The following is a 9,782-nucleotide window of genomic DNA, read 5'->3' as shown; positions in this document are numbered from 1 at the left end:
GGTGGCGCGCCCTGGCGGCGAAAACGCGGGAAAACGCGGCGGGAGCCGGGGCCGGGCGGTGGCGGCGGCCCCGCAGCGCCGATCGCAGCCCGGCGGGGGCAGCAGCTCCCGGCCCGCCCCGAGCCCCCCCAGCGCCACCAGGCTGCAGCTCCGCGTCCTCGTACAAACGTTTATTAAGGGCCCGGCACTCGCTCGGCGGGGGGGGGGGGGGTTAGTGGTGCTGCGGCCACAGCGATCCGCGGCGGCACCTGCAGCGGGGCGAGGTCAGGGCACGGGGAGGAGGTGGGAGCGCATCGGGATGGCGAAGCACCTCCTGCAGGCTCTGCCAAGGCAGCCGTACCGCGGTTAGGGCGTTAAAGTGCTTGGGGGACCGGCAGCAGCCACGGAACGCCAGCGAGGGGGGGACAGACGGGGGTGAGGGGGTCACCGGCACCTCTGGGCTGCGGGGACGTGGCTGGTGTCAGAACAGGGTCAGGCTGTGCTCACGGGCAGTGTAGCTGCAGCAGGACGGATGCTGCCCGCTCAGCCCAGTCCCTATCTGCACCACCAACCCCCAGGCTGCAGCTGAAGGGCCCCCAAATGTGACCAGGCTGCTGGTCTTGGTGGTGCAGTCCCGGTTAACGCCACGCTGGGTGCAGCATCCTGCCTCGGCTCGGTCCCAGGGGCAAAATGAGATGACCAGGACTCGTCCTCGGCCAGGCTGCGTGCCACAGCCATGTCCCACCCGGAGCAATCGGGAGCAGTCGTGGCCCATGGCCAGCCACCTCCCCTGCCGCCTGGTGCCTTGTGACAGGCAACGTCTGGCTGGGGTTTGGGGCTCTCCCCCCTTTTGTGCTCGTTTTGTCACAGGCAGGGGCATGGAGAGGGGTCCTCATGGGGGTCTCATGTCTCCGAGCTGGCCCCACGCCCTGGATGGAGCTGCACCAAGGGCACACCTGAGCTGCCGTGCTGGGGACAGGCCTCCTGCAGCTGCTCTGGGGACACTTCTGTGAAACGGCTCCGTCTGTGCTCCAGCCAGAGGTGGGGACAGCCAGCACAGCTCACCCTGCATCCCTCCAGCCTGCCCCCGGCACTCCCCACATGCTCCCTCCTTTCCTTGGGCTGCTTCAAGAAATATTGCTTTTCTCTGGAATGTTTTTTGTTTTTTTTTTTGGTCTAAAATTCCCCTGGTGAGATTAAGAAAAGTTTTTAAAAAGGGCAAGCAGGTAAAAAAATAGCTACCCCCCAAGCTCCACCATCAGGCTGGGGGTAGGCTCCAAAGCTACCCTGTTCTGGGCCGGGGACACGGGTGGTGGGGTTGGGGACAGAGGGACAGCCACGGGGGACCTTCTGTGCTTAGCATGAGAGGGGGGAAATGGGGCAGGTGTATGGGGGTGCCTCCCCCTGGCAGTGGTGTCACTCTCCCTGCGGGGACAAGGCTGGGGAAAGCTCCTGAGCCCACCCAAAGCTTTTCTCTCCTCCTGCTTCAAATGTTAGTTTGGGACCACAAGGAGGGACACGGCGGTGGGGGGGTGCAGACAGGGCAGCAGAGGCAGGGACGGATGTGGGGTGGGACGGGGTGGGGTGGGATGGGGCGGGACGGGATGGGATGGATGAGGTTGGATGGGATGAGATGCCACTGGACAGGATGAGATGAGGAAAAAAGGTGGCGGGGAGAAGAGGGACGGCCCTCCCCTGCCCCTCACTGGGACTGCAGGGAGAAGCCCAGCTTGACGCAGGAGAGCTCCTCTCCTTTGCTGCTGACGACCGCCCGCACGCGGTAGTTGCCGTTGGTCATCCAGGAGGGCAGCTCGACGTCGGGCAAGGCGAAGTCGCTGGCTGGCAGGGAGTAGGAGCCCTGCGGAGAGGGGAGATGTGTAAGCAGGACCCCCCCCGAGCCCCCCCGTCACCCCCCTGAGACCACCCAGGGGCACCGTGGCAGCCTCGCCGCCCGCCCGCGGGCCGTACCGCTTTGAAGGGGCAGTGGCAGGGGATGCCGTAGGTGAGCAGCGGCTCCGGGCAGGGGGTGCCGGGCGGGATGAGGGTGTCGAGGATGGTGCAGATGTCGTCGTAGGTGCAGCTGCCCAGCTGGTCGATGCAGGGCAGCTGGATCCAGAGGTCGCCCAGAGCCTTCTCCACCACCAGCACCGTCTGGAAGAAAAGGTGTACGGCACCAGTACAACCAGCACGGGCGCTCAGCGCTCCCTCCCCAGCTACCTCTCACTCTAGAAACCCTCTGGGACGTCTGCGGGTCCAGCACAAGCCCTCACCTCCTCGGCCTCCTCCCTCCTTCCTCCTTCTGCTTTCGGTTCCTCTCCTCCCACAGGTTTCCCTTCCTCCAGGCTCAGCCTCACCCCTTTCCTCCGAGCTCTGCGTGCACCCGCTGCTTCCCCTCCTCGCTGCCCCAAACCACCTGGCCGGGAGAGGACACGGCACCTTGCCCCCCAGCCCGGCCCCCGGCAGGCACCGCAGTGCTGCTGCTGCTGACCTTGGGCAGCAAGCCATCATGGACGTGTTTGCTCTCATCCCCCAAAGTCCCCCCAAAAGTGCTGCAGCACGGCCGGGCTGGCCGGGGCACGTCCCGGGATGGAGCAAGCCGGGTCTGGCCACTGCGAAATAAGTGCTGGAAACGCCCAGGGCACTTTGCGCTTTGTTTTCTCCCCGGTTGGTACATCCCCGGGACATGAGACGCATCCCAGGCTGCCCATCCACCTGGGGCACAGCTGGGGACATTCAGCCCAGCACCGCTCTGCGCCCAGTGCCCCCAAAGGGCAGCTCAACTTTGGCCATTTTCTGGCTGCCGGTGGTTTCCTGGGGCTCCCTGCCCGCCCTCGTCCCAGCACCCACCTTCAGAGGGGAGGCCATGGCCTTGTTCCCATTCACGGCCGCGCTGATGCGCAGGTTCCCCGGGATGCTGATGGGGTCAGGCGCCACGGAGAGGCTCTGGAGCACGACGGGATCCTTCCCCTCACCGCAGTTCTCCCAGGAGAAGCCTCCGACCTGCGGCACCGGGGGCGAGAAGAGTCAGATCCCGGGTCAGCCTTGCCCTGGGTTTGCAGGGGGCTTCCCCAGGGCTGGTCCCCCAACACACCTGCCCACAGACAGGCAGAAAATGACCTTCAGCCCCTCCTCAAAAGCCAAACCCTTACTCCCCCTCCTCTCTCAGACTCCCAACCCCACGAGCCCCAGGGCATTTCAGGATCTCCCCATCGGAAAGCAATTACAACACCCCATTTCGTGCACATTTTCCCCCAAACCGCGTTCCCAGGCTGCCACCTCCACACCAGCCAGGTCAGCCTTGGAACACCTGGTGTGCAAACAAGGTGAAAAACCATTTTTCACGCCGGTTTCGGTACCGCAGAGCAAGGGTTGTGAAAGGGAAGGTGAGAGGAAGCGGGCTGGTGGTGTGGGCCGGCGGTGGCCGGAGCCGCTCGGTGCACAGTCGGTGCTCGGGCTGGGGCAGCTCCCGGCCTTGCCCTGGGAAATCGCCTCTCGCTTTGCACTTCAAACGTGGTTTAATATTTCCCCAGTCCCTGGTGCTCGGGAGAGGCAGACGAGCCTGACTCATCAGCCTCCGTGCTCCTTTCCACTCCTCCAGACACCTCGCGGGGCGGGCGCTGAGCCAGCTGGGGGACCTGGGCTGGGGGAACGTCTGGAGGAGCCTGGCGAGCGCCTGGGCCCGCTGGGATAAGGGAAACCCACGTGCGGGGGGCGCCAGGCGCACGCAGGGGATGTCACACAGATGGGGGGACATCGTTCGTGTGTCCTGGACCGTTTGCTATGGGGTTTGGGAATGGGGGAATGGGGTCGTGCCTGCAGTGTGGCCAGGAAACCTTGATGCTCCGGCGCTGCTCCTGCTCGCCCTGCTCAGCACCCTGGGCTCACGGGGACGGCCAGGCTCAGCCCTCTGATGTTTCCCCCATGTCCCACCAGTTGGAAAAGCCAGCACCGAGGGCTGGCAGCACCCTTTGCTCCCAAACCACAGCGTGGAGCAGAACGATCCCTCGGCGCCAGTGGTGGTGGCAGCCTGGCCCCGCTGGATGCGCCGGCTCACATCCAGCACCCCTTGGGCAGCCTCTGCCTCCGGGACCGGGCGAGCGGGTGGAAGCAGCCAGAGCAGGCGGGGTGCTTCAACCACAGATAAAAAAACCCGAAATCTGAGGCGGGAGGACGCCGGGGCCGTGCAGCACGAGCAGGTTTGGCTGGAGCTGCCCTGCAAGCGGCGGCGGCTGCGCGCCCCGGTGCCCGCCCCGGCGGCGGCGCTGCCCACGCGGGGAGCAGCCCCAGCTGGGTGCGGGGCAAGCCAGGGCACGGGCAACACGTCCTGGTCTTTTGCAAGAGCTCGGAGCCCCGGCGGCCCCGTGCCCGTGGGGCTGAGGGCCCAGAGGTGAGGAGGAAGGGGGACGTTGGAGCGTGGGTGCGTGCGGCTGTGCGCCCCCTGCCCCTTCGCCGAGCCCTGTCTGGCCGTCGTGACCTGCTCTCCCCCCCCAGGCAACATCAGATTCACTGGAAAAAAATAAAAGATTTCCTTCCACAGCACGTGAAAGTCATGGGGAGACTCCCCAGAGCTGCCAGGGTGTCTCCTCTCTGTGTTTTAATCGGCAAGGGTTGATCCACCTGCCTGGCGCTGTGTGGGAGAGCGCACGGAGGGGAGGAATAACGCCGAGGCTGCGCCGAGCACCCGGCCGGCCGAAAGGAGGCCGCCGGGCTTCTCCCGTCCCAAGGGATTTGTCCAAACCGAAATTCCTGGCCGCTCAGAGACGGGGGGATCCCGACCTCCAGTCTGCAGCCGTGTGCCCAAGGCTGCGGTGGGCTTCGTGGGGTCCCGCCTGGCCCCCAGCCCTGCTCGGTGACACCGGGCATCGCCCGGGGTGGTTGGGCAGGGGCAGCAAACACGTTTGCTCCCTTGCAAAACCCCGCAGCGTGGTGAGAGCCCTCCCGGCCGACCACACCGCCCTCAGCTCCCCCACAACCCCCCCCCCAGCCCCCCAAGCCCCCTTCCCTGCAGCCAGGGGAGCGGGGAGGAAGGCTGGGGGCTCTCTCACCTTGCTCAGCCTCCTGGAGCCGCTCCTCTCCACCAGGAGCTGCGGCCGCAAGCCGCCGAGGGCGGCCGGGCACAGCTGCAGCAGGGCGCAGAGCGCCAGCACCAGCCCCGCTGCCGGCATGGCCACGGCGGCTCCGCAGCAAGGCGGCTGCTCCGAAATCGGGGACGGGCGGCGGGGAGGGAGATGCGAGAGGCGAGGCTGGCCGGAGGACGTGAGGAGGTTTGCTCGAGCTCGCCGGGCCTGGGCTGGCAGCGGGGAGGCCGGGGGAGCAGGACGCGCCGTGCGCCGGGGTTGCACCCTGCTAGCTGCACGCCCAGCCCATCTCCTGATTCCCCTCCCTCCACTCGTGCATGCTCACAGACCTTCCCATCCTCCTTTTTTTTTTTTTTACTTTTCTTTCATCCCTTGTGATTATTTTTTTTTTTCTTTGATTTTTTTTTTTTTCTCAAAGCCCGGGACTAGAGCTGCAGGGATGCGGGACGGGAAGCGGTGCCTTCCCAAGCACCCGCGGCTCGCCCTGCACCAGCACGGGGGGGGGCTGCCAGAGCAGGGACACCGAGGTGCCCGCACCGTACCTGGGCACCCGCAGGACCCAGCGTCGGACAAACCATCTCCCCACCTCCCACCCCCACCTCCAGCCCCGCTCGGGCCGGCTGAGACATCTGCAAGCACGCACAGGGTCTGTACGTGCCCCCCCCCCCCGGCCAGGCACAAGCAGCCCCCGTGTCCCCCCCGCCTCGCCCCGCACAAGGACACGCAGCAGCTGGAGCAACCTGAGACCCGGCTCCATGCCGCGCGTGCTGCAGCAGGGTGGGGGAACCCAGTTTGCCCCAGCACCCCGCTGCCCACCCCCCACCCCACCCCCATTTCACCATTTTACACCCCCCCCCCCGTCCCGTCCTCCCCCATTCGGGTGCCCCTGCCCAGCCCCGGTTTGGGGTCGTTCCCCACCACCCCCAGGGGACAGCAGGAGGGGACACGACACGAGCGGGGCAGGTCTCAGGCTTTCCTCCCCTCGCGTGCGGATGCCGGCCGAGCTCCCCGTATGGTTCCCGGCCCTGGGAAGGGTGGCCCGGCTCCTCCAGCCCTGCCGGAGCTCTATTTTTAGCTTTTCATCCTTATTTAGCAGCACGGCCGGCTGGGAGCACGCAGAAGGACGCGGGAGCGGGCAGGGGCTGGGACGGGTGCTGCCCCCGGCGACAACTGCGCCCCTGATCCCCCTGCCGGGGCTTAAGGGCGAGGAATAAATAGCCCCCATTCCTGCAGGGCCTCCTCCTCCCCGGGAGCAGGGCGGAAAGTTTTCCCCGGGATTGGTTTCACCGTGGGGGCTTGGAGAAAGGGGATGGAGATGCGTGGGGAGAGGCGCAGGCACCCAGCACCGTGCCCTTCGGTGGCCTCGCCACCAGCGTGGGTGAGGGTTTCAGTCCTCCATCCCCAACCCTTTCCACACGGCTTTTTTTCAGTGTAAAATATAAAATAAAAATAAAAATTAAAATTAAAATTAAAATTAAAATTAAAATTAAAAAAAATAAAAATTAAAAAAAAAAATTAAAAAATAAAAATTGAAATTGAATGTGCTGGTATGGAACGTACTGTGATGGCAGGGTAACAACCTTTTTTTGTCTGGAAGATCGCAGAGGCAGGAATGACTGGAAATCACCGCTCATCCTCCATGTGTGGAGGCCACCAAAGGAGCCCGAGAGGCTTTTTTGGCCCCAGCACACCAGAGATCCTTCCCGTCTCACACAGCTCCCCGAGCTCCCCCACCCAAGCTGCGCCCAAGTCACGAGGTCTCCGCGGATCTGGCTCAACACCTTTGATTTGCATAGAAGAAAAGCAGCCGTGAAGATAAGTGACAAGGCTGGCGACTTCGCGGCTCCTTCACAAAAGCAATCCGAGAGCAAACAAAATGGGGGCCAAAGGCTGCGGCCACTGAGCCCCCTCGCTCCATCCCCCTGGGCCTGCTGGGCATCACTGGCTCCTCGCCGCTAAATCTCTTTTTTCCCTTCCTTCCCCTCTTTCTTTCCGTCTGTCTTTCCGTCTTTCCTTCTTTCTTTTTTCCAGAAGTGCTGGTTTCTGGAGAAAAAAAGAAAAAAAAAAAGGGCAGGAGAGGGGAAAAAGGCAATGAACGACCGCACCGGGTACCTGTGCCCATGGGACACCCAGGTGGTGCAGGGGTCCAGCCCCAGGGGGAACCCCCCCATGCTGGCACCAGCCCCCACCCCGCTACCTCCCCGTCCTGCCCAGTCCTCACCAGCTGCAGCTGGAGGGAGAGAGACACTCGAACAGCTTGCACAAATACTTCTCTTATCCATCAGCTTTGGCAAACACTTTAAAGCGCCATCGGTACAAATTAACTCCGCTGGGTCAGCTGCCACCCTACTCACGGCAATTCAGCAGAGCACGAGATAAACCCTCCTGGGATCGCTTTTCCAGGCAAAACCCTTGGGGTGTCTCCAGTCGCTGTCGTTCCCGGGAACCTGGGGAGATCGCAGCCATCCCTGCCACTTCCAAAATCCTGGCAGAAATCCGCGGCCACCCCTGGGACGGGGCAAGGCTGGTGGGGCCAGCACAAGCCCAACTCCCCCCTGCAAAATCCTCTGTGTCCTTCCCAGCTGGCAGCAGCTCTCACCCCCCTGCACTGCCATCCAGGCTGAGAACAGCCCCGCAGCTGCTCTGATTCACATCCCGCTCTTTCCGCACGCCACGGGGGCTGGAGGAGCCGGCAAGTCACCCCCCCAGGCAGGGTGAGGGCAGGGGGACACAGGTGGCACAGCCCTGGGGTGCTTAACAGGGGTCCCAAAGACTTGCTCAGCGAGAAGACTTCGAGGCAAACTTCAAAACAAGACGAAGTCGCCCCGGGTGCGTTGGCCGTGCACTGCTTCTGCTTTCCTGTCTTTGTGCAGGCAGAAATCCCCTCTGCCACGGTCCCCTGCGTCTCCAGCGTGGTTTGCAGACACCAGCCCGCGTGTGCCCGGTGCCCCACACCCCTCAGCACTGCCCAGATGCTTTCTAGGGAGAAGGGGACAAACCGCATGGCCATGTCCTGCTGCTCTCCCCACGGAGAGCCCCTGCTTCACTCGGAAGCAGCTGGGCATTAAAGTTTCCGGCTGTTTAACCACTACCCTGCAAAGGGAGCAGGTTATCGATGCACCGGAGCAGAGGAGAGAAGCACATCAGCAGGGCCGGTAGGGGAAACCTCTCCAGCAGGGCGCATCCTGCGCAGCCCACACAGAAAAGATTGGAGAAACCGAGAAATGGGTAAAATCGAGCTAAAGCAGGAGGTTTTGTGGCAGCACAGGCAGCAGGCAGTGTTGGGGACGAACCAGAGGGATCCAGAGCCAGGCTTTGTGGGGCACCTCAGCGCCTCCCATCTGCGCCCCACTACGACCCCGAATCACCACGAGCACGCGTGCGCGACGCTGGAGATTTGCCCACCAGCAAGACGTGATGCCAGCCGGACGCTCCTCGGCTGCGCACGCAGTTGTTTGGTTGCAGCCACGGCACCAGCAGCGTGAGTTCAGCCCCAAAATATGCGTGCGCTTCAGCGCTTGCCTGCGCGCGTGCCTTCAGCCTCCGAGCTCTGGCCCAGGATTTTTAATTAACCCTGGAGAGGTGGAGGCCAGCTCCCTGCAGCGAGGAGCCTTTTATCCCGTAAAGGATCTGCTGGGCCTGGCAGCCAAGTGCTGGGGAAGGAGGCTTGCCCCGTGCGTGGTGCTGGGGGAGATAAGAGCAGCGACGCTCGCCGCGGTTCCGAGCCGGAGCAGCTGATGCCAGGAAGCCGCCGCGACTCACGGCACTTCTCCCAGGTTCCGCAGCACCTACCCAAGAGGACGCAAGGCAGCCGGTCCCGCCAGTCCCCACCCTCCCATCCCCGAGGCATTTCACAAGTTCCCCCGGGGAAGTGGGGGTGTCCCCGTCCCGTCCCGGCGTCACCCCAGCAGCTCGGGGCAGCAGCACCACCTCCGAGGCGCGGGTGACGGAGCAGCCGCGCACCTCGGCGCCTCCCCGGTGGCACCCTGCCACCCGCCCAGCCGCGGGCTGCTTGGACTTCTCCCAGGGGAAAGTTGGAAAATGTCAGAACAGAAACTTGTTGACAAAAACTGGCGGTGTTTCCATTCGGGCACAGCCTTGTGACCAGGTTGAAACACTTTTTACGGCAGTGCTGGGTGGCAAAGTTGTTTAGTTTTTGTTTTTTTTTTTTTAAGGTCAGGATGTGTTCTCTTTTAGAAATGTTTGTTATTTTATAGCATTTAAAAAAAAAATCACCACAACCCAAACACGCGGAGGGACCCGCCTTCTTTGCCCCCAGTTTTTAGGCAGGACGCCTTCAAACCCGCGCGTCTCCCTCCCTGCTCAGGACCCTTTTCCCCACCACAGGATTTCCACCCGGGAAAGGGCACCCTGCCTCCAGACCCAACACTTGGGGCACTTCGGGGTGCTCAGCAGGGGGCTCCCCCAGTCCGCGTGAACCACCCCAAAAGCCCCCTCCCTGTGCTGGCAGCACAGCTGCCAGCAGCAACCCCCCCCCCAAAAAAAAAACAGCGCCTCCCCACAACCACACCCCCCCCCACGACCCAAAACTTCCCGGGGCGACGGCGAAAGCCGGCACGGGCGCTGCCTTCACCCCTTGGCCCTTTTTCCCAGGGCGGGGGGCTCGCAGGGACAACCCCCCCCGCCGCAGGCCCCCCCCCCCCATCTCGGAGCATCCCAGAGATGCGCGCCCAGGGCCAGCCCCGGGGGCGGGCAGGCGGCGGA

At 63.7% G+C, this 9,782-nt stretch overlaps 1 protein-coding gene and 1 long non-coding RNA gene across 2 annotated transcripts; both read right to left on the bottom strand.

The window, feature by feature from the left end:
• Nucleotides 1-155: 155 nt before the first annotated feature.
• On the bottom strand, nt 156-5,351 carry GM2A (ganglioside GM2 activator). The gene is made up of 4 exons (XM_067005442.1): nt 5,025-5,351; nt 2,827-2,979; nt 1,948-2,130; nt 156-1,837 (listed from the first exon to the last, which is right to left on the bottom strand). Exons 1-4 carry the CDS (start codon nt 5,142-5,144, stop codon nt 1,682-1,684), a joined length of 612 nt encoding a protein of 203 aa, XP_066861543.1. The 5' UTR covers nt 5,145-5,351; the 3' UTR covers nt 156-1,681.
• A 1,268-nt stretch (nt 5,352-6,619) lies between these two features.
• Nucleotides 6,620-9,512, bottom strand: LOC125181961 (uncharacterized). The gene is made up of 2 exons (XR_010824943.1): nt 7,412-9,512; nt 6,620-7,100 (listed from the first exon to the last, which is right to left on the bottom strand). It is a non-coding gene; the product is annotated as an uncharacterized lncRNA (long non-coding RNA).
• Nucleotides 9,513-9,782: the final 270 nt, after the last annotated feature.

Source organism: Anser cygnoides, chromosome 14, assembly GCF_040182565.1.
Source record: "Anser cygnoides isolate HZ-2024a breed goose chromosome 14, Taihu_goose_T2T_genome, whole genome shotgun sequence".
Lineage (NCBI taxonomy): Eukaryota > Metazoa > Chordata > Aves > Anseriformes > Anatidae > Anser > Anser cygnoides.
The sequence above is the reverse complement of the archived record's forward strand: the minus strand, read 5'-3'. Positions and strand labels throughout refer to the sequence as shown.

Bases quoted from the DNA above. Each gene is read 5' to 3' on its own strand.
- GM2A (XM_067005442.1), bottom strand. From the start codon at position 5,144: ATGCCGGCAGCGGGGCTGGTGCTGGCGCTCTGCGCCCTGCTGCAGCTG. The intron at 2,980-5,024 runs GTGAGAGAGCCC...CCGGTGCCGCAG, and splicing joins GCTCCAGGAGGCTGAGCAAG to GTCGGAGGCTTCTCCTGGGA. The intron at 2,131-2,826 runs GTGGGTGCTGGG...CTTTTCTTCCAG, and splicing joins CCATGGCCTCCCCTCTGAAG to ACGGTGCTGGTGGTGGAGAA.